Below are 22,826 nucleotides of genomic sequence, written 5' to 3'. Positions count from 1 at the left end.
ACGAGATATCGATAAGTGAACGGAAGACGAGATCTAACCAATTGTTAAGTACGTCTGGCCTCGGGTATAGAAACCGAGGTCGATACCTTTTGTTACGACTTTCACGAGGTATAATAAAAATGAACTTAAGAACAGATGGGAACGGATTTAATAAGATTCTTATGATTGTTGATGTATACTATTTCTCTCCTTGCTATTGTCAACCCCCTTCATGAATGATAACCTCCTCTTTATATAGTAGAGGAGTTTCAACCCTAGTACAATTCTAAATAAAGCAAGTAAATGCGACAGTAATTTGTATTGCCGAGATCGACGCCGAAATATCCGGTTGAGGGCGGATATTTCGGTCTCCCGCTAATGGCAATCAATCGCCCTTCCTTTATCGCCTCATCCCGGCCCGAACTCGAAACCTCGTTCTCGGGGAAACGGTCGCACCGTGACCGAGCATAACCATAACAACGGGAAACCGAGCGTGCCTGTATCCTCGGTTTTACCCGTATACACACTTATTGCAACCTTAGGAAGTGGCATTGCCATGGGGACAACTATCGAGATGCTTCCCTTTTTCACTCAGTTCGTTCGTTTGAGGGCCAAATTTAATGACCTTCCCACATTCACGCACGCAAGCATATATAATTTTATTAACATACATTATTTGTATTTGTAATTTTAAAATTTTGTCGCGTAAACCTTTCCCCTCACAAATTTGTGACAGATTCACCATTCCGGCCTTCACAAATTTGTTACACATGGATATTCTGTCACATTTTTTTTAAACCTACTCTTGTTAAAGATGCGTGACAAAATCCCATGTCCATCACAAATTTGTGAGTATATCCCTATGCCTGTCATAACTTTGTGACGAACCCTCTTCTGCCACATAATTGTAATTAAATTGTGACGGATATACATGTTCGTTCACATTGAAGAATTCTATCATAAACCCTCACAATTTTGTGACAGACTTGTCAATCATTAATAATTTGTCAAAATATGTAATTTTCTTGTAGAATGATGCGCATGTTGATTTGAATAATGCAGGTTTTTCGTCGTGGCAAATTCAATAGTAAGTGCGTATCTAGTACTTTCTTTGGGGCTTTCTATTTACCACATCATGAGGAGTCGAGCACAAGCTAGCAGGATGGCCTTGATTTTCTTTGACACATCAATGTTGGCCCTGTTAACAGTCGGTGCATCAGCATCAGCAGCAATTGTGTATTTGGCACACAAGGGCAATACAAAGGCTAATTGATTTGCTATATGTCAACAATATGACTCATTTTGTCGTAGAACTTCTAGATCCTTAATTGGGTCTTTTGGAGGAATAGTACTTTTCATACTCTTAATCTTGCTCTCTGCTGTAGTGCTGTTGCCCTTTCTCGTAGCTGATCATTTAATTTCTTCTTGGTTGAAGCTTTTCAGAAGCATTATGTCATTTGTAATTGTGTTTATTAATCCTAATTAATGTTTTGGGCTGCTCTTTCATCATGTGTAATTGAGGTTTTTCTGTGCATCAATGAAAGTGAACCGTAATTGTTCTTAAATATTGATTTCTATTCACAGAGACATACTGAAATTAAAAATATACACAACCATATGATTCCACTGCCTTTACACCATTACGTGTATCCTCTTTTCGATTCGGTCCATGACGATTTTTATGTTATTACTTAATTATACTATTTCATAACATTTTTTGAAGAAAATTGAGATTTAATTTAATTAAATCTTGAACTCATGAATAAGTTGTGAAGCCTTCCATCGAAAATTCAACACCTAGTAGGCTAGTATCCACTGGTTGGCGTTTATACCAAATCAATGTATTTTACCGTGGTTAAGTAATAAATTAAATGAACATTAACTAACTATAGAAAGGTAATAAAAGAGTATGCATGCAGATGATACATGTCATGTTATCATTAATTTGGTGTGTGCGGATAAGTTTTTACCATCAATTTATTGCATATATTGGAGTTTTTAGTTAAATGTTGGTGTCTTGTCATACGAATTTGAGCTTTTTCAGTGAAACTACTAAGAAGATAACATTATATAAATTCAACTCTATAGTTATTTGCAAATTAAGGAAGAAGAAAAGAAGTGGAAGTTTGTATCTAGTCTAGCAGTTCATGGACATGGAAGGCGTCAAACTTTTGTAGCCAATGAAGCTCTGACATGATAAAAGTTTCAGGTTATATACACTAATAAAAGTCATTCAAAACCTAAAAATTAATCGATGTGTTTGATTTGAAGTTTATTGACATTGGTGCTTAAATAGGAGTACGTACTTAATTTGCTTTCCAAATTAGATGCAGGTAAGATCTCACTTACGAATTAATCAAGTCATTTGCAAGTTTAGCACCTACCGTATTTTGACTATTGAGAAAGATTTTCAGAAGCCCTATTGACTTATTAGGTTATCCTTTTAAAAATTTAAATTCGATGCTACATTTGTCCCACGGAAATTGACTGTTATCTTGGTGCATATTCATCTGCTAATATGCCCAATGCATTTCTTCCTAATTATTCAAAGTACGCTCCTAAAGTTGCATCAGCCAACTATTTCTCATGCTTCCTAAATTGGGCATATTAATGCTTAATTTCTGAGATGCCAAAACAGCGGACAAATTAAATCCAACTACCATGAAGCTTCAACTGGCCTGGTAATACTTATTAGAAACGATTAAAAATTAGTAATAAATCTACCAGATTGGCTTTAATTTTATTTATAATAGTAATGTGTACTTGCCAACCAATGGGATGAAATAGATATTTAGGATTTTCCAACCATTCCACTTATGACTTACGTCCTCTTTGAGTGTGCTTTATAGTGGATTCTTGATTGTACAATTTGAAAATTAACAGGATCTTTTCCTAGTATAAATAACATGCTAGTATTTGCTCTAAGAGTACCATAACAAAGGTTGATAATTAAGCTATCGAAATTATTTGAAGCCTTTGCTAGTGTTATAACTTATTACTTCTATTAGATAGAGAGAAGATGTCAGATGCTAGTGAAGCAGGAGATGACTCAAAAGATTCAATGCCAAAGCCCAAGGGGAATAGAGGAATTTCTTTTCTTGATTTTATTATGAGAATAGTTGCCATTTTAGGTACCTTAGGAAGTGCAATTGCCATGGGAACATCTAATGAAGACCTTCCCTCCTTCAAGCAGTTCATCAGGTTTAAGGCTGAGTACAAGGACCTTCCTACTTTCACGTAAGATAATACACGATTACTATATCTTTTTTGTGGATTTAACTTATATACACTGACAATGATTTTTATACTATTAGTGTAATTTAACATGTTATAGCAGGCTATCTGTCTTATTTTCAAGTTACTAGTTTAACACTTATTAGGGTGGGTTACTTATAGTTATCTCAGTGTAAAGATTTTTACATTATTAGTGTAATTTAACCTATGATAGTAGGTTTATTACCATTTTTACCAGGTTACTGGTTATTGCTTATTATAGAGATTTACCAGTAATTACCCCATAGTCACGAACTTGATTGGGTAAAATTTACGAAAATTCACAGGTTCTTTGTGGTTGCGAATAGCATCGTTAGCGCGTACCTTGCTGTATCTCTTGTCCTATCCATCTTACACATTGTCATGAGTGGTGCAAGAATAACTAGGGTGGTCTTGATCTTCTTTGATACGGTAAATTCTTTAATTAATTAGCTTAATTTACATCATCTTTAATACCCTTTTCATACAATAATTTCTGAGCTGATAATTAAACTTAATTCTCAGTTGATGATGGGATTTTTGACATCTGGAGCATCAGCAGCAGCAGCCATAGTGTATTTGGCACACAAGGGAAATGCTCGTGCAAATTGGATTGCTATTTGCCACCAGTACAACTCTTTCTGCGATCGTGCCTCTGGTTCCTTGGTTGGATCCTTCATCGGAGTTCTTGTGTTTTTGCTGCTGATTATATTGTCAGCTCTGGCCCTTTCAAGAAACTGATTTCGTCGCATAATGATCACTTCCTGATGGAAGAAAGAGCGTTGTTTCATCTTTTAATTTCATTTGATAGTGTGTTCCATTCAAAGAGATTTTTGAGTGATTCATACAAGCTGTTATTACATCTGTTTGTCTTAGTGATTCTTCCTCTCAATTAATAAAATTGATGTTTATATTAGCATTCGTTCCGATAAACATAGATGACCATGTTGTTTATAATGTTAATGTCCCTACAGTTCTTATTAAGAACTTCATTACCCGGGATGTCTGGAGTCTTTTTTAGCACTCCAAAACGAAAATTAATAGTAGTAATCATTTATTAGCAATTGGAAAAATCGTCGATTAGTAATCTTTTACCAATACAATTCGTGGATTACAAACTTTGTAGACAAGAAATCGTAAATCAACAGTATCAGCTAAGACTGAACCGTCTTCCCAGCTGAAAACCAACAAGTCCACCAAATTTATGTATCGCTTAAACTAGGACCATATCAGGCAATAAATTTATTTCAGAGTAGCAAGTCCTAAACTACCTGACACGGCCCTACCTATCCCCAAAATATAGAAGGAACCATAAAGTAATGGTTGTCTGCACCATTCGAAGAACTACAACAAAATGTCTAAAACTCTAAATGAGACATACAATGACCTCAATGGACTACAATATAAGAAAACATGAAATTAGCGACGGACAAAATTTCATAGCTAAAGAGCAAAATCCCATGCTAATATCATTTAGCTATGGATTAGTGACGAATTATTATTAAATCTAATTAGCGACGAGCTATTTAGCGACGGATTAGTTAGGGATTACCGACAGATGCCGTAGCTAATTCCATGTTCTCTTGTATTGAAAGAAACAAGAGAAATGCAATTTGGATCACAAGTATAGTCTTTGTACACCCTTCCACAGAGGATGGACCTTCATGCGTATAAAGTTTAAGAAAAAGGTGTTAAGCTTACTCAATGCTCAGGCATGGGGTCTTTCTCAGCTTCTGCCTGCTAATTTTATTCTCAAGAATGCTTAAGCTTTGGAATCAAAACAAAAATTCCTGAGAGCATAATCATCAGCCTCAATTAAAGTACAACCAGGTTCTTTCCAAACCCCATTGTCATCCATCAACTTCCTCACCCTTTCAACACCATCCCATTCATCCCTCGAAGCATAGATATTAGACAGCAAGACATAGTCCCCGCTGCCTTCCTTTCCCAATTTAAGTAGCTGCTCATTAGCATACTTTCCCAGCTCAACATTGGAATGAACTTTACAAGCTCCTAGCAATGTTCTCCATATAATAGCATTAGGTTCAATCTCCATGGCGTTTATGAACTCAAATGCTTCATTCAATAGTCCTGCACGTGCTAGCATATCAACCACACACCCATAATGCCTTATGTTCGGAACAATATTGCACTCAGCTCTCATCATGTTGAAATACCCTCGGCCCTCATCAACTTTACCAGCATGACTACAAGCAACTAATACACCAACAAAAGTAATCTCATTGGGGATATACTTCATTCTCCTCATATCTTCAAAAAGAGAAATGCATTCTTCAGAATGACCATGGAAAGCTAGTCCTAAGATAATTATGTTCCACGACGACACATCCTTCTCTCTCATCCCTCGAAACACTTCAAGTGCCTTCTTAATGCTGCCACACCTAGCATACATATCTACAAGTGCATTACCAAGGAACAACTTTAATTCCCCAGCACCCATTTCGATAGTAGATCGATGTATTTGCTCGCCAACATCCAAGAACGCTGAATCCGTGCACGCGGATAAAAGGTGCAACATGGTGACTTCATCAGGGTATTCCCCTGCACCTCTCATCTCTTCGTACATTTTCAACGCCTTCTCATTTTCTCCACAAAGAACATACCCCGAAATCATCGCGTTCCAAGTCACAACATCTCTCTTTGGCAACACATCAAACAACTCCCTTGCATTCTCCATCTTCCCTTGTTTCACATACCCAGTGATCATCACATTCCAAGAAACCAAATCTTTCACAGGCATTTCATCGAACAGCTTCCGTGCAACATCCAATTCGCCTCGTCTTGCATATCCAGCAGTCAAAGCAGACCAAGCAACAACATCCCTCTTAGCTGAACTATCAAAGAGTTGGCCTGCAATTCTTATATCTCCAACATTTGCATGAAAATAAATAAGGGTATTCCTAGCAAATTTATTAGATTCAAACCCATGTTTCACAATTTTCCCATGTATAGTAAGCCCAGAAACAATCCAAGAAAGCTTAGTACATGCTTTAAGTACAAATGGGAAAGTATAACTATCTGGACGTATATTAAGTTTTTCCATATGGGTATAAAGGGAAACAGCTAAAGATGGTCTGAGACTTTGAGCTGAGCCTCTAAGCATAGTGTTCCACATGAAGAGATCTGGTTGAGTAATTTGAGCAAACACCTTGTGTGCATAGTGAACTGAGGTTGAAAAAGTAACAGCTGAAGCGTAAATGAGTTCCCTTAGAGCAATGCGATTGGAGTTGAAACCAGTGATGATCATGAAAGCGTGAATTTGCTTTAGGGATTGAAGATCTTTGCATTTGCTCCATAGTGATGATTGACGGTGAAGATTTGAACTCCTGCTTGTTATAGTCTTTTTGATCATTTACCTCTTAATTCTTCTTCTGTGACTGCAGATTCAACAAAACTAATATTGGGCCTGGCCTGATGTCTCTCCTGGGCTTTATTTTTATTTTAGGCTCGGGTCATTGGCACTAATCCCCTATGGCAAACTTACAGATATAACTATCTTTTATGAGAATCTTATCATTAGTAGCTACCATTACAATTTATAGCTTCCTTTTAAGCAAAGGCTGTGTATTTTGTGTATTCGTGTGTATTTGGGCGAGGCTCTCCCCTTGCCCGCGCAGGTTCGAAACCAACCAACATTATGTATTTGGCTTATACGTACAATCAGATACAAGACACTCAGGCCAAATACATATGACGAAATACAATACAAGGAGAAGAAACTAGGAAAAATATGTAAGAAAAGAAATGTTGTTGGCCGGATTCGAACCTGGGCGGGCAAGGTGAGAGCCTCGCCCAATAACCACTTCAGAACCACTTCAGCCACTCCAACTTTATGTATTTTGGTGTAGCTACGAATGGTAATTTACAAAATCACTACAACAACAACAACATACCTAGTGAAATCCCACAATGTGGAGTCTGGGGTGGGTAAAGTGTACGCAGACCATACCCCTATCTCGGAAGATAGGGAGGCATTTTCCGAAAGACCCTCGGCTCAAGAGAAAACATAACGAGAAAGGTTAGATAGGCACAAGCAGTTCAATGCAAAATGCAAATGAAACTAAAAAAAGCGAATAAGTCAAAATAGAGCAGTCTGAAAAAAAAAAAGGGAGCAGTAGCTACCACAGATAAATAAGATAATCGAAGTACAAGAAACAACATATTGTAGCAAGAAACAAAGGACAATAGACTATAGATCGAAATAGCGACTACTTACTAGCCTTCTACCCTAATCTGAGTCCTCCAAAACCTCCTATCTAAGGTCATGTCCTCGGTAAGCTGAACCTACGCCATGTCCCGTCTCAGCACCTCTCCCCAATACTTTTTCGGCCTACCCCTACCTCTTCTGAAACCATCCATAGCTAACCTCTCACACCTCCTCACTGGGGCATCTGTGCCTCTCCTTCTCACTTGCCCAAACCATCTCAGCCTCGCTTCCCTCATCTTGTCCTCCAACCTTATCCCGGATATCTTCATTCCTAATCCTATCTCGCTTGGTGTGCCCTCACATCCATCGCAACATTCTCATTTCCGCAACTTTCATCTTTTGAACGTGAGAGCTCTTGACTGCCCAACACTCTGCCCCGTACAACAAGGTCGGTCTCACAACCACTTTGTAGAACCTGCGTTTAAGTTTTGGTGGCACCTTCTTATCACACAGCACTCCTGAAGCAAGCCTCCACTTTATCCACCCTGCGCCAATACGATGTGAGACATCATCGTCAATATCCCCATTTTCTTGTATAATAGACCCAAGATATTTGAAACTTCTTTTCTTTGGGATGGCCTAGGTACCAAGCCTCACTTCCACGCCAGGCTCATGTGTCACGTCACTGAACTTGCACTCCATGTACTCTGTCTTGGTCCTACTCAACTTGAACCCTTTAGACTCCAGAGTTTGTCTCCAAACCTCCAGCTTAGCGTTCACTCCGCTGCGTGTCTCGTCGATCAAGACTATGTCATCCGCAAATAACATACACCATGGCACCTCACCTTGAATTCGCCGCGTCAGACAATCCATCACTAGAGCAAATAAAAATGGGCTAAGAGCTGATCCCCGGTGTAACCCTATCTCCACTGGAAAGCGCTCCAAGTCTCCTCCCACTGTCCTTAACCTGGTCTTGGCTCCCTCATACATGTCCTTGATCGCCCTAAAGTAAGCTACAGGTACACCTCTGGCCTCCAAGCATCTCCATAAAACCTCTCTTGGCACTTTGTCGTAAGCCTTTTCTAGGTCGATGAAAACCATGTGCAGGTCCTTCTTCCTCTCCCTATACTGCTCCACCAGTCTCCTCACAAGATGGATGGCTTCTGTAGTCGAGCGCCCCGACATGAATCCGAACTGGTTCTCTGAAATGGACACGCCTCTTCTCACCCTCATCTCCACCACCCTTTCCCACACTTTCATAGTGTGGCTTAGCGAACATCCCTCTATAGTTGTTGCAACTTTGAATATCACCCTTGTTCTTATACAAAGGAACCATCATACTCCACCTCCATTCCTCAAGCATCTTCGCCGTCTTAAAAATAACATTAAACAATCTAGTCAACCACTTCAAACCTGCCCTGCCCGCACTCTTCCAAAACTCCCCAGGGATCTCGTCAGGACCGGTAGCTCTTCCCCTGCGCATCCTACGAACAGCACCCTTAACCTCCTCCACCTTTATACTCCTACAATACCCAAAGTCGCGACGCCTCTCAGAGTACTCCAAATCTCCCAACACAATGTCTCTATCACCTTCCTCGTTCAAGAGTTTATGGAAGTATGACTGCCATCTCCGTCTAATGAGAGCTTCCTCTACCAATACTTTGCCATCCTCGTCCTTGACGCACTTTACTCGATCCAGGTCCCGTGCCTTTCTCTCCCTCACCTTGGCTAGCCTGAACAACTTCTTATCCCCTCCTTTGTCCTCTAGTTCTGCATATAGATGTTTGAAAGCTGCCTTTTTTGCAGCCGAAACTGCCAACTTCGCTTCCTTTCTCGCAATCTTATACCTTTACCTATTTTTCTGCTTCTCCTCATCATCTTTGTTGTCTACCAACCTCGCGTACGCCACTTTCTTTGCTTCCACCTTTCCCTGGACTTCTCCATTCCACCACCAGTCCCCTCGTCGCCTACCACGGCGACCTCTCGAAACTCCCAGGACATCTCTAGTTGCTTCCCTAATGCAGCTCACCGTCCTATCCCACATACTGCTCGCGTCCCCCCTACTCTCCCAAGCCCCCATAGCCATCAACTTCTCCCCCATCTCCTGGGCATTCGACAAAGTCAGAATCCCCCACCTGATCCTTGGCCGGTCATTCGTGACCCTCTTCTTCTCCTTCCTCGTAATCCCCAAATCCATCACCAAAAGCTTATATTGGGTCGTAAGGTTCTCACTAGAAATGACCTTGCAGTCGTTACAAAGACCTTTATCCTCTTTTCTATGAAGCAAAAAGTCTATCTGCGTCGCAGCCGTCGAACTACGAAAGGTTACCAAGTGCTGCTCCCTCTTCAGGAAACTCGAGTTGGCTACCACCAATCCAAAAGCTTTAGCGAAATCCAGAAGTGAGACTCCTCCTCCATTCTTGACTCCGAAGCCGAAACCTCCATGCTCATCATCATAACCCCCGGAGGTTAAGCCGATGTGTCCATTGAAATCTCCTCCTATGAATAACTTCTCGGTGGGCGGTATATCTCCCACCACTTCATCCAAATCCTCCCAAACGCGCCTTTTCTCCTCCTCGTCCAAGCACAACGTAGCGCGCGTAAGCACTAATAATGTTCAAGGTAAACCCTTCCACAACTAACTTAACCGCCATCATCCGGTCATTGACCCTTCTAACCTCTACGGCCTGGTCCCTTAGCTCACTATCTACTAAAATGCCTACCCCATTCCCATTCAATTTGGACAAAAAATGTTATGCCAACTTCATATCTGGATGACAAAAAATGTTATGCCAACTTCATATCTGGATGTCTAAAGCTAGATTTCGCTTACAATAAAGTTCAAAGTCTGACATACAAGTGGAAACTTCAGACCTGAAATTTTCAACTTCAGTCCAACAGGTTGAAGTTGATTCTATGGTGGCTAAATATTCAGTTTAGTAATTTTCGGCTATAACTTAAATATTGGTCTTCCAAGCGGTTATTTGTGCATTGCCTCTAAATTTTACCATATGTCAATATTTTCTGCAAAACTTACGTATTGATGAAAATTTATGTATTAGAGATTTCTAATAACGTCTATCTAATAACGTCTATGCGGTAACATGGAGTAATAAGTAAAGATTTTTATAAGGAAAAGTCTTTAGTTTTGGTTGATAAAAGGTGTATTTTCTTGGAATGTTTTCTAATAACTAAAACCAAAAATTGACGTCACCGTGAAGAATATTTTCCAAAAAATGTTTTATGCCACACCAAACACGCATGACAAGTCTTACTTTTTGTGATTATTTACCTTTTCTTATAGTCCATACGCGCTATATTTTATCCACAATATTTGTAAAAACGAAACTAAATTAGTCATTTGCAAATATATATTCCCTCTGTCCCAAAAAGATATTGTCCTCCTTTCCTCTTTAGTCTGTCCAAAAAAAAAAAATTGTCCCCTATCTATATTTATAAACAATTTAACTTTATATGATGATTTACAGCCACACAAATATCTAAGACTTGTTTTGGACCACACATTTCAAAAGTCTTCCTTTATTTCTTAAACTTTGTCATAGAAGTCAAAAGAAGACGATCTTTTTGGGACGTAGGGAGTAATATTTTTTTTTTTCAGCGAAGAAAAAGTGAAGACGCGGATATAGTTCTTTTATTAATCTTTGAACAAGAAGTTGCACGAATAGCATCTTTTCCGTGAGGTCAAAGGAAGTTGTTTAAAAATGTATCATTTTTTGGCTTTTTGGATTGGAAAAGAAAAGACTCTTCAGAACTAGTGCATATGTAAAACGAACAAAGTTCATTTGATTTTATCACTGCAATAATATCTAAAGTGCAGCGTCTTTTAGGTGTTCCTTGAGAATAAAGTCGGAAACAAAAGCCCTTAATTCTATTGTTATACATAACAAATGAAAGATCACGGAAAATTCATCACATAATTTCAACAATAGGCTATTAATATTAAGGTTATCAGTAAGTCTTTTGCATAGTAAGTGTTTGTTGGTTCTCACTATTTATTCTCCCTCCCTTTTCTCATTCCCTATACCCTATGTAATTAAAAATATATTTTAAGGAGAAAATTAAAATAAAAAATCACAAAAGGATAATTAGGATGTCACTGCAGGGCCAGGACGCGAGGATCAGAAGTAAAATACTTCAATTTCGTCTTACTTAGGCCCGTTTGGATTGTCTTATAAGTTGTTGAAAACGTTATAAGGCATTTCGCTTTTTTTTTTGAGTGTTTGGGTAGTAGCAACAAAGTCATTTTGTGCTTAAAATAAGCCCAAAAAAATAATTGGGCCGTTTGGCTTAGCTTATAAGCTGAAAACAACTGACAAGCCAAAAAAAATAAGTTAAGCTACCCCAACTTATTTTTTTTGGCTTATAAGCTGTTTTCAGCTTATAAGCTGCTTTTTTTAAGCCCATCCAAACAGGCTCTTAATCCATTTTGCGGTGAACTTTTACCATATCGACCATGTTATATAACTCAAGCTCTTTTCTCTAAATAATATTATCATGAAGCTCCTTCCCTCTCTTGTCATAATCGATATCCTAGTCCTAGGCGATGAAAGAAGGGAGTACTGTTGGAGGATAGCATAATCTAACATTGGATAAATAGACAATTTGGTAAAGTAAGTAATTTTTTTTCTTGAAGGAAAGGACATTAATTTAAAGCAGTGAATTAAGAGTTACGTTATTACATATAGGTGTTGATCTAGTAAATTTAGCCCTTAATAAGTATTTGAGGGAAAATAAAAGAAAAAATACAGGAGGCTCGTTCCAAAAAACGTCTTTATCAGTAGTTAATCCATGTTACGTAGTCTGTGTGCTACCACATATAGGCCTCACGGTAAATGTGATTATGGGAGCATGATTAATTACTGTCAGAAGGATTAACAAGGAACGATCATAATATAGAGTATCATTGAGGAAAATCCTTGGAATACATAACAAGCTATTATATTCAATCCAAGCTTCATCTATTCAATGTGAAATGCAACTACTTTGATTTTGTCAGAACAATTAAGTCGATGTTACCATATTTAGTCAAATTATTATTACTATCTGCAAGCCACCATTTTTAAATACTTCCACGAATACTCCACAGTATTATTAATCAAACGTTGGTACTAATTAAACACTTTGGCATTAGGGACCAACCTAGCTAGTATAGGGACCAACCTCGTTACTAAACAAATTAGTCAAACGCAATTATCCTTTCTTTTCTTCTTTTCTTTTTTCCCCTCTCTTGTAGTTGATCTCTCAAACTACTTTATATTTCCTTTTCAGTTTTTCTTTTTCTTTAATGTTTTGTTCCTTTTTTCTTATGAGAAAGTAGCTGAGGTTTCTTCTTATTATAGGAAACTGCTAATTAGTGAGGCTGTGCTTAATCCAACAGCTAATGAGTGAAATTGACTTGAGTGTTCAAGTTCATGCATGCATTGTTTGGACATTAAAAGCGCTGCTTGTCGTGCTTATGATGCTCATTCTTACTTAAATAAACTAACATTAGTCCCAATAATATTGGAACCTCCATAAACCCTTACTTCTGAATTAATCCTTAATTTTCCCGATATATTTTAATATGTTTAAATTTCAGATAATTAATCAACTCAAAGGCCAAAAATCTGTTTGCCGCATACATGAAGTGGTAGTGAGCGCTTGCGATAACTGATGAGGTACATCAAATTGAAATAATCCAATTTTAGCCCGTTTGGCCATCAAAATTATTCACTTTTTTTTCCGTAATTATTTTTTCACTTTTTTCCAAAATCATCGTTTGGCTATAATAATTCCAAATACAACTTGAAGTTGTATTCCGGAATTCCAAAAACAAGAAAAACTTGTTTTCAAAATTTTCACTTTTTTCACAACCAAAACAACTACAATTTCAAAAACTATGGCCAAACACAACTCCAACTCAACTCCAAAATTCCAAAAAAAGTGATTTTTTTTTTTTAGTTTCTATGGCCAAACGCCTACTTAGTATATAATCCAAAAACTTGAAAAGAACGAATTGGGTAGTTTTGAATCATTACAAAAAAATAAAAAAAATTAACACCCTTTGTGCTAGTACTGGCTTTTAATATATACCGGAGTTAAAAAAAATAATCCAATGGTATAAAAATTCGCATTATTTTTTATCTTTCCTATGGCTGTGTCTTGATTTTACGTATAAGTGATACCAATAGATTTTATACTAGAAGGCTGGCATAATATTGAATCACGGTCAATGCGGGATAACGATCTAAGAATTAGCCTCCTTGGATAAAACAAGTAGAAGGCTAAATTGTCCTTTCTGCCAAAGACATTTTATCAAGATTATTAAGAAGGTTCAACGTTAAAATTGAAATAAAAAGTTTATTACATTTAAAATCAAATACATGTGCTCGATTATAAGTCACATATCACAATTTTAATGTAAAGAACCAAACAAATGATAAATAATAAATAATTCAGAAATAATGATTAGTGCCAACATTATAATATGGCATAAATTTGTCTGCAAACCGTTTGATATCGTTTAGGATCATTAATAAGCCCTATGATATATCCTTAATTATAAATATAAATATTCACCAAATTTACTATATTTTCTGATTTGTTCTTTTGATGATGGAGCCTCATAATTTATAGTTAAATTTCAATTTGTTCTTTCGTCGATAAGTTCTTTTTATTTCTGCATCTTCACGTACGTGTTTCAATAGAAAAGATTGACCTATTTCATGTAACTAATGTTTGAAAGTATACATTTAAAAAAAGTAGTACTATAAGCAAATTAAAAAATGAAAGAAGAACTAGAGTTTGGTACTACTTAATAGATTAGGAATAGTTTTCCATTTTGGTTGGTGTTAGGATTAACCAACCACAATCTACCATCTCTTTTACATGTAACAACATACATATAGTTGACTCTATCAGCCCCTCTTGTTTTAGTTCTCAAAATAATTTTGTAGCCTTTTCTTTTTAAATTTTCCTTGAGCAAAAGTCTTGTCATATTAGTGATTAAAATATCATCAGAAGAAATGAAAAAATGTGGCTCTGATGAACATATTAACTATGTTATCCTTTTAATCTTTGCGAAATCAGCTCATTGACTTTCAAAATCTCTAACTATCAATTAGATCAGCCTTTTTTATTTGTTTAATCAAATTATGCTAGCTAGAAGATTTCCTACACTTTAGTTTTCTTAAATTTCTCGTCCATGGATGTGAGTATATGACTATAGGCGTCATTGTTTGGGTCTAAGTAGGGAAATATATGGAGAATGGAACGAAGTTTGAGGTGTGTCAAGGATACTGTCCTTAAGAATATTTCATTCACATAACAGATAAATTAATTAGACGTATCCCTTAAAATTCACAGGGAAATATATGGAGAATGGAATGAAGTTTGAGGTGTGTCGTACGTCAAGGACACTGTCTTTAAGGATATTTCATCCACATAACTGATAAACTAATAAGACGTATCCCTTTAAATTCAACAAGCTCTTCCAATATAAACTAATAACAGAATTAACAAAATTTTAATAAAGAAAACGCAACTTAGAAGAGATAGAAGAAAGAGCAAGGACTTAGAATTAAAGTTTTGATTAGCTAATAATAAAATTAATAAGTATATGCAAAAATAATTTTTTAAAAGGTGATTTGGATCAGAAATTGCATTTATATCATACGCAAGGCCAATTCCCTTTCTTGCTCTTTACTACAAGTTCATTAGCAGTAAATTCTTTATAAAGTGAAAATAGAGCTCTTCCTAATTTTCATCCATACTCTCCTTTTTCCAGAAGAGTAAGATTAAGTATCTAAAGGATTGTATATGTGCCATGTTCACTTCATTCAGCTCAACTTTCAGAAGATATGACATGCCGAAGGCTAAAAAAGAAAGTTTCTAATTGTGGTTAGACATTTCATTCTTAGCTTTGCCTATTTTTCGTTTGCTTCTCTTAGTTTGGACGACCTAATTTATACCGATTCTTTGAATTAACGATCCTTTCTTAATATCTCAACCTCGTGATTCATTTCTATACAATGAACCCTCAAAAGATAATCTCTTTCAATCTTTATCCATTACCTAATGTTCTAGGACTTAATTCCTTAGTATTAATTACATCTTAATCCAGCCTCAAAATTGAGATTAATTTATCACAAATGACAAATATCTAGATTTTAATTATAAATTAAGTTAACACAGCTTTGTGCCACACCTTATAAATATATATGGACGAGAATTGACCAGTTAATCAACTAATATTCAATCCTAAATTAGTTGAATATTTATGATCAGAATACGAGAAAGAAAGAGCTCAACTTCAATTTTTGCTGCTTAATCTTATCTAATCTAATTAAATACTCAATTAGTCGTCTGAGCCTAATCTTGACATTATTTTTTTCCCTCGATAATGTTGCTAGTATCAACCTCAATAATTTGGACATTCTTCCGAACCAAAAGAAGCCACGTGAGTGTTTCCCGTAGTGGCTACTTGTCGGGATGGACGAAACATGGCCCACGTTGTCCATCTCAGCAGAAAGTCTACAGTCAAATGTGTGAATTTATTAGTTTAGCAAAAAGTTAGGCTTTATTTTACGTTTTGGAGAAGGCACCCAATTACAACTCCTAAAGTGGAAGGTTTGGTTACTTCTTCATCGGTAATGGCTACATAGTCTTATTTAATCTCTTTCTCGGAGACAACTAAGCAAATAATATTGGACGTTGACAGTGTGCTCAAATCATACACACAATAACATCACATTAAAGTATGCAGAAGCTTTAGGTTGGACTTCCATCCCTGTTCATTGGCTAAAAATATTTCACATGTTTGGCTGATAAAAAGAATCAAACCCCGCATGAGGAGCGTATGAAAGAAATTGAGTAAATAAAAGATTGCTTCAAATTGGACATAATTATTGTTCATTTAGCTTTTATCATACTATTTTCCAATGCAATTCGTGTCTTGTGTTAATAGTACTTACTATATATCAAGAAGCTATCTAATTATATCTTATAGTTAATGATTAATAATTGAAAGAGATTTGGTTAAGTGAATAATTAAGCGTTTTCACCTTCAATCTGTAATCTTTAAGTTAGAAGTTCAAGTCACGTAGTTAAAAGAAAACAAGGGAAAAAAGTTTCAGCAGCAATGATTAAAGACGGATCTAGGATTTCAAATTTATGATTTTTTATAAAAACTTCAAATTAATATAATACTAATAATTTGGAATCAAGGCCAAATATTATAGATATTAATAGATTTTTAATAGTATATATTTACTAGTACTAGATAAAGCTATTGTTCATGTGAACACGTAGCCAAGGGCGGAGGGAGGAAGGGCCAAGGGGATTCATCCAAACCCCTTTTCGGAGGAAAATTACATTATTTATACATTGTTAAAATTATTTTTTATCTATACAGTATACGTTGTACCCCCTTTGGCTTTTTCGTGTTTTTACTTTTTTATATTTTGAACTCCCTTAGTGAATATCCTAGCTCCTCCACAGCATGTAGCCGATCCCCATATATGCGCTTAGGTGGAATCCATATATATATATATATATATATATATATATATATAAAGGAGAGACATGTACTCAGTGATGTGGCATGCTTCGTTGATCAGAAAATTCATTTATCTATTTTCTCAAATTTTTGGGAATTTTCACACAAAAACTCAACTATTAAATCTACAAAATAAAGTAACTGCTTTTAATTAAAGAGACACTATTATTATTACCGGTTACAACTTTTCCCGAAACAACTCTTTCTTTTGCATTAGTTTCCTTTCTTTCCGACTAATATGCCTACTGGTATCTTTCCTCATTATTTCTATTTGTGCTTAAAAAATCAAAAGCCACAGACTAAACGCAGCCATTAATTACGCAACCGTAGACCCGCATTAGTTACTGATCGGTGAGGTTAATATCATCACTTTCCCTTTGTTTTTGGTTTCTAATGCCATGTTATATTCAAAGAAGAGACTCGGCATTTTTTAGTATTTACTTCAAAACACTTCCTCTCATTTTTTTTCAGTGTCGTTGCTTCTCGATTTCGTTAGGCTTTTGTGACTATGATGTCTAAGAGAATCAGAGATAGATGTGAAAGTGAAGTAGTTTCATGTGACAAATGGAAGTACTCGACGTTTGACTGTATTTCATGTCAAAATTCAGTTCTATGCTCACTTTATTTCTTACAATTATATGTTTCGAAGTTGTTGGTGAGTCTCTTCATTATTAAGAAATTTTAACTTTTGTTTAGGATAACATAATCGTATTTTTCAGGTTCCAAGACAGAAATTTATAGCCAGAATTACGTGCAGATGTTAGTCAAGTATAACTTTTTTTTTATTTGGCAGGTTTAATGGCATCTCACTTTTCTTAAGACATAGACATCTCCATATTTTTTCCCCTACAGAACTCTCTAATGTACTAATTCTCACCTTGATGCTGAATTCAAGATGATCATTTGAATCATGCTAGACATTATTTTCAGGAAGTTTATATTGTCACGGAAGGAGGAAAGTTTTGTTAAGATCATTAACATTGAAGAGGATGAGAGTAGAGAATAAAAAGGCCATATGGAGATGCACCAAATGTATATACAATAAAAGTGTGTTTTAAATGGATTAAAATGTTGTGTGCATATTCAAGAATTTTGTTCTAAATGTGAATTAGGAGAAGAAAAAAGAGAGTGTATCTTGTGATGGAGGAAGTAATTACAAGTTGGGGGACGAGAAACACCAAAGGAAGGAAAGAGAAATAGAGCGGCAAAAGATTTTTATCTAATATGTCAACTTTTGAATTTACGCTTCTTCTTCTTTTTCCATTTTTAAAATTTCCTCCTTTTTCCTTCTTCTTTTCTTTTTTGCTTTGATTTCCATTTTAGTTTTCTATATTAAAAAATACAAGGAAATTTTGATGTAGCATAATTTATGATGAAGAAACACATTTATATTTTTTTCACTCACATTTTGCTAAAACAATCCCTAATTAATCATGCCCCAAATTTCAAGACCCTTAAGCCGAAATTGGTTAATACCAACTCTAATAGAGGAAAACAAAATATATCTAAACTAAAATACTAAGAAGCTCCGCTTACAATACGTAAAAATTCAAAAGTGTTAAAATAAGCGAGATGGTAAAATAATATATGTGTCTAAAAGAACGGTTTAACATTGAGTTCTTGTAAAAAATAGATTAAGAAAATAATTTTCCACACGATCATTACTTGAAATGTACACACTCTGCGTGAAGTGTGACGAACATTAGGATTGGTTTCATATATACTCTCTTGGAGCTGCTCCTCCCTTAGCCCGAGGTCTCAAGTTCGAGTCCTAAGTATTGAAAGATTCTTGATAGGGAGCGCTTCCCCAGAATAAGCCCTATGCGACACGAATACTGAATAAGTCGGAAGAATACGGCTAGTAGACACTGAATGAGAAACAAAAAAATATAATGACAAATGATGGATACAAAAATTCCTATAACCTTTAGAGATTACTGATTTATGAAAGGTGAAAAGCTTCATAATTTTCTTACTATAATGAGAACACGATTTATTAAGGACGAACTATGATAACAAAATTTTATTATAAAGTTTTTTTATTTGTTTATTTTAATGTTTGTTAGTAAGTATATATCGTTGTAGTCTTAATATCACTTTTTTTTCCTTCAATTTATATTTTTGCGAAACTTTATATAAAGAGATTTGGAGCTAACCAAAGAAATAGTATTAATAGTTATTACAATAATTTTCTTTAATCTATAAAACTAAAATTATAAAAGACGTTTTCAAAATATTCACTTACCTATTTTAGCAAATTCACTAGTTTTAAAATATACTTACAGTTACACTCCATAAATGACAATTATTGTCCTCATTGAAGGTGACTTCACTAGACGAAGAAAGGGACAATTAAGTCCACACGAACAAAATTTTCACTCCTAATGAAGCGCAAGCGCATAAATGGAATTTTTTAATAGGTTCGTACGACTGAGGTTTCTAGAATGGGAACCATCCCTATGTGGCATTCAAGACGGTGGGTCATCAACGAGCACACTTTGGCGGTGACGTGGGAAGGATTAGACACTAATTCAGGGATAATTATCTGTTAAGAACTGCTAATTAAGAAACAGTAATGGATAATAAGGAATCTTGAATATACCGCACCATATGATTCTACCAGTACTAATGAAACGTGATTCCATGTGAATGAATATAATTGACGGCTCTCTCCTACTATTGCTCCATCATTTTAGGCTACCTCAAAGTTGCTTTTTACGATTTCGAGAACTACTATGATTTACATATTTAATAGCAACTATTCTGACAAGAGTTCTTGTTCGCCAAACCTCACACAAAAAGGAAGAGACGGAGGTGAAAAAAGGGGCAAAAAATCAAAGGGCTGACTTGAAAATAAAACTTAAGGGGATAGATTTTTGAAGGCTTTTATTCAAATACGACACCGCCCACAAAGACTTCATTTTAAAAAATAATAATTATCAAGTGTAAAGAGAAAAGAACCAATGGAAACTGGTAAGACTATACGTGAGTAATATGAACTATAGGTGTGTATGTGGCCATAAAGTAAATAAAAGAGTACAAGAGTGAGAGACAGATGTAAGCCATGTGCATGGGGCAGCATGACATGATTGAATTTAGTTTCTTGGTCTTAAAAGATGAATAATGAATAGCACAAGAAGCTTATTGCGGAATTTTTTTAAACCGGGTTAAGGACCAAACTATGCTTTTTTACTACTACGATTATTGATTGGTCTTGCAAGATTTATACGCTGTACCTAAATATCAAGTATAATTTATTGCACCTTTTATGCGACTGTGTCAGCAGTACGCGGTTGACATTGATGAACTTTCTTCACAATTTCGTAAAATATTTTGGCTAAATGTTTAGGCCGTGTACCATAAGTCATTTTGTATAATATTCTAATTATTCCATCAAGAAACTAAATTATGAATTATAGTGTCACGTCGAATTTCTACTCCCTTTCAAATTTCACATTCATTTTTCTTCCTCTTTAAAAGGTGACAGAGTTACATCGCAAAATTATCAAGTAGTAGATTATATTGGTTAAACAAATGACAACTAACAGAGCTATTTTCCAGCCCGTTTGAATTTCCAAGCTTACCTAATGGCATACACATATGATTATGCCAATTATCATTTAATTAATCATTAAAAATGGAGTTGAAAAATGAAAGCTGAGTATGGAGATAAGGAGGTGCTTTTTGTCAACTTCAACACGAAAGCGACGATTTTTTTGCTATTAAAAATAAAGCCAAAAACTGCCCAACTCAAGCTGATTTTAGAAATTATTAAGTTACATTTGTGTGTTAACAAACTACTATAAGACCTGGCGTTCCTCCCTAGCCACACTTTCCTCTGAATACCAATAATCTTTCTCCTACAACCTTTCTTTCTCTGCTTATTTTCTTCCCTTAACCCCACTTCCTTTTATTGCATATTATTTCACTTCTTCATATAATTGTCCTCTTCTCTCGCTTTCAATCATCTAAGTATAATAATTGTAGCTTGCTTCTATCTATATTCAATTTTTTTATGTTACACCTTAAAATAATTTGATTACAATTTGGAGAAAATTAAACTAGAAAGTATGGAAACTGTGTGTGGATATGGTGATCATGAAGAAGAAATGGATTTGCCTCCTGGTTTTCGTTTTCATCCAACGGATGAAGAGCTAATCACACACTATTTAGCCCCAAAGGTTCTTGATAGTAGCTTTTGTGCAAGAGCTATTGGTGAGGTGGATTTGAACAAAGTTGAACCATGGGATTTGCCATGTAAGTTTTCTGCACCATCTTTGTTAGATGAATCCTAAAAAATGGTTAATTTCTTGAATTAATTGTCTAATCTATGTTTCATGATTATGTTGCAGGGAAGGCAAAAATGGGTGAAAAAGAATGGTACTTCTTCTGTATCAGGGACAAGAAATATCCAACAGGGCAGAGGACAAACAGAGCCACAGAAGCAGGGTATTGGAAGGCAACAGGCAAAGATAAAGAGATATTCAGGTCAAAAACACTTGTTGGTATGAAGAAAACTCTTGTTTTCTACAAAGGAAGAGCACCTAAAGGTGAAAAAACCAATTGGGTCATGCATGAATATAGATTAGATGGCAAATATTCAGTCCACAATCTCCCAAAAACTGCAAAGGTAAATAACCATCAAAAACCTCCCTACTGTTGTTTTTCTGTCAATCAGTTGATTCAGGATTTAATCTCTGTAGTCTAAGGTTTTACGTTATTTGAAAATATCCCTTGAATTATTGACAATATTGTGCTATTTTCCAAATTCCTGCAGAATGAATGTGTGATTTGCAGAGTTTTCAAGAAGAGTTCAGGAGGGAAAAAGATACCAATCTCAAATCTCATGAGAAGCAACAGTTTGACCGATAATTCGAGGTCTTCAAATTTGCCACCATTAATGGACATGTCACCATACAACAAGATTACAACAACAGCCAGAAGTAGTGGAGAGACATCTAATAATTCTCATGTGACCTGCTTCTCCGATTCAGTGGAGGAACAAAAACCTCAAACACATCATCATCATAATCCTCTGTCTTGTTCCCCTGTTTCTGTTGATTTCCCAAAAAACCCTTCAAATGTACCAAACAATACCATGCCCTACATGGAAAATTTCCAGTATGGTGATTCTGGATTGATGCAAGATAACTCTATAATGAGGTTTTTGCTAGACAACAATTATGGGTCAGAATCGAAACAGACGTTGAGGGGTGGTTACGAGGATCATGACTTCAGTATCAATTCAACTGGACCAGTGGACATCGATTGTCTCTGGAATTATTGAACATTTAATAGGGACTTTAGCTTTAGCGAGTGAAGGCGTGAAAATGCAATAGATATAGAAAAAAAAAAAAATAGATTGTATGTGGGACAGAGCACAGAGGGTTAGTGTTGATTATTCCCAGAAAAAATGTTGTTATTGTTAGATTCAGTGCAGTAGTAGTATTCTGTTGTTTATAGATTTGTCTCCGCTCGGAATAATACAAAAGTTAATTGGTTTGTTAATATTACAATGAAGTTCAATGTTTCAGCAATATAAGCGTAGTTAACTGGATCTCTCTCTTAGAGAAGTTTTATGTAAAACATTTTGTACTTGAATGATTGATATTTCATAATTCATAGAAATATTTGTCTGTCCAATGTGTCTTTTTATATTTTTTTCTAGATCCAAAATCCATTTGTCTGACTAATCCTAATTACCCTTAGATTGATTCATAATGGATGAAGCGTTCCTATCAACAGTTCTTCATTTTTATAGCTCAATTTCGAGATATGTATTTTGTTTAAATTGCAGAAATAATTCGTTGTTAAAATAGAACTAAATAAACATAATTATGAAAGGGAAAAACTTTTCACTCCAAGCAGCCT

General features: G+C 35.7%; 3 protein-coding genes and 1 pseudogene across 3 annotated transcripts; 3 read left to right on the top strand and 1 right to left on the bottom strand.

The window, feature by feature from the left end:
• Positions 1 to 1,465, top strand: part of LOC132047895 (casparian strip membrane protein 1-like) — a 3,005-nt pseudogene extending 1,540 nt beyond the window's left edge.
• Positions 1,466 to 2,917: 1,452 nt separating this feature from the next.
• On the top strand, positions 2,918 to 4,121 carry LOC132048364 (casparian strip membrane protein 3-like). Its single transcript, XM_059439272.1, has 3 exons — positions 2,918 to 3,216; positions 3,540 to 3,663; positions 3,757 to 4,121. Exons 1-3 carry the CDS (start codon positions 2,999 to 3,001, stop codon positions 3,970 to 3,972), a joined length of 558 nt encoding a protein of 185 aa, XP_059295255.1. The 5' UTR covers positions 2,918 to 2,998; the 3' UTR covers positions 3,973 to 4,121.
• A 188-nt stretch (positions 4,122 to 4,309) lies between these two features.
• On the bottom strand, positions 4,310 to 6,692 carry LOC132047070 (pentatricopeptide repeat-containing protein At5g15300). The gene has a single exon (XM_059437962.1). The coding sequence runs from the start codon at positions 6,602 to 6,604 to the stop codon at positions 4,994 to 4,996; it is 1,611 nt and encodes a 536-aa protein (XP_059293945.1). The 5' UTR covers positions 6,605 to 6,692; the 3' UTR covers positions 4,310 to 4,993.
• Positions 6,693 to 20,745: 14,053 nt separating this feature from the next.
• Positions 20,746 to 22,583, top strand: LOC132047069 (NAC domain-containing protein 92-like). The gene is made up of 3 exons (XM_059437961.1): positions 20,746 to 21,212; positions 21,308 to 21,585; positions 21,733 to 22,583. The coding sequence occupies exons 1-3, from the start codon at positions 21,026 to 21,028 to the stop codon at positions 22,240 to 22,242; spliced, it is 975 nt and encodes a 324-aa protein (XP_059293944.1). The 5' UTR covers positions 20,746 to 21,025; the 3' UTR covers positions 22,243 to 22,583.
• The last annotated feature ends 243 nt before the right edge of the window (positions 22,584 to 22,826 follow it).

This window comes from Lycium ferocissimum, chromosome 2, assembly GCF_029784015.1.
Source record: "Lycium ferocissimum isolate CSIRO_LF1 chromosome 2, AGI_CSIRO_Lferr_CH_V1, whole genome shotgun sequence".
NCBI classification, from domain to species: Eukaryota; Viridiplantae; Streptophyta; class Magnoliopsida; order Solanales; family Solanaceae; genus Lycium; species Lycium ferocissimum.
Note: the sequence above shows the minus strand (reverse complement) of the source record. Positions and strands in the feature narration are given on the sequence as shown.

Coding starts and splice junctions, on each gene's coding strand:
- LOC132048364 (XM_059439272.1), top strand. CDS start 2,999: ATGTCAGATGCTAGTGAAGCAGGAGATGACTCAAAAGATTCAATGCCA. Junction 3,217..3,539: donor AAGGACCTTCCTACTTTCAC/GTAAGATAATAC, acceptor GAAAATTCACAG/GTTCTTTGTGGTTGCGAATA. Junction 3,664..3,756: donor TCTTGATCTTCTTTGATACG/GTAAATTCTTTA, acceptor CTTAATTCTCAG/TTGATGATGGGATTTTTGAC.
- LOC132047070 (XM_059437962.1), bottom strand. CDS start 6,604: ATGATCAAAAAGACTATAACAAGCAGGAGTTCAAATCTTCACCGTCAA.
- LOC132047069 (XM_059437961.1), top strand. CDS start 21,026: ATGGAAACTGTGTGTGGATATGGTGATCATGAAGAAGAAATGGATTTG. Junction 21,213..21,307: donor TGAACCATGGGATTTGCCAT/GTAAGTTTTCTG, acceptor ATTATGTTGCAG/GGAAGGCAAAAATGGGTGAA. Junction 21,586..21,732: donor ATCTCCCAAAAACTGCAAAG/GTAAATAACCAT, acceptor AAATTCCTGCAG/AATGAATGTGTGATTTGCAG.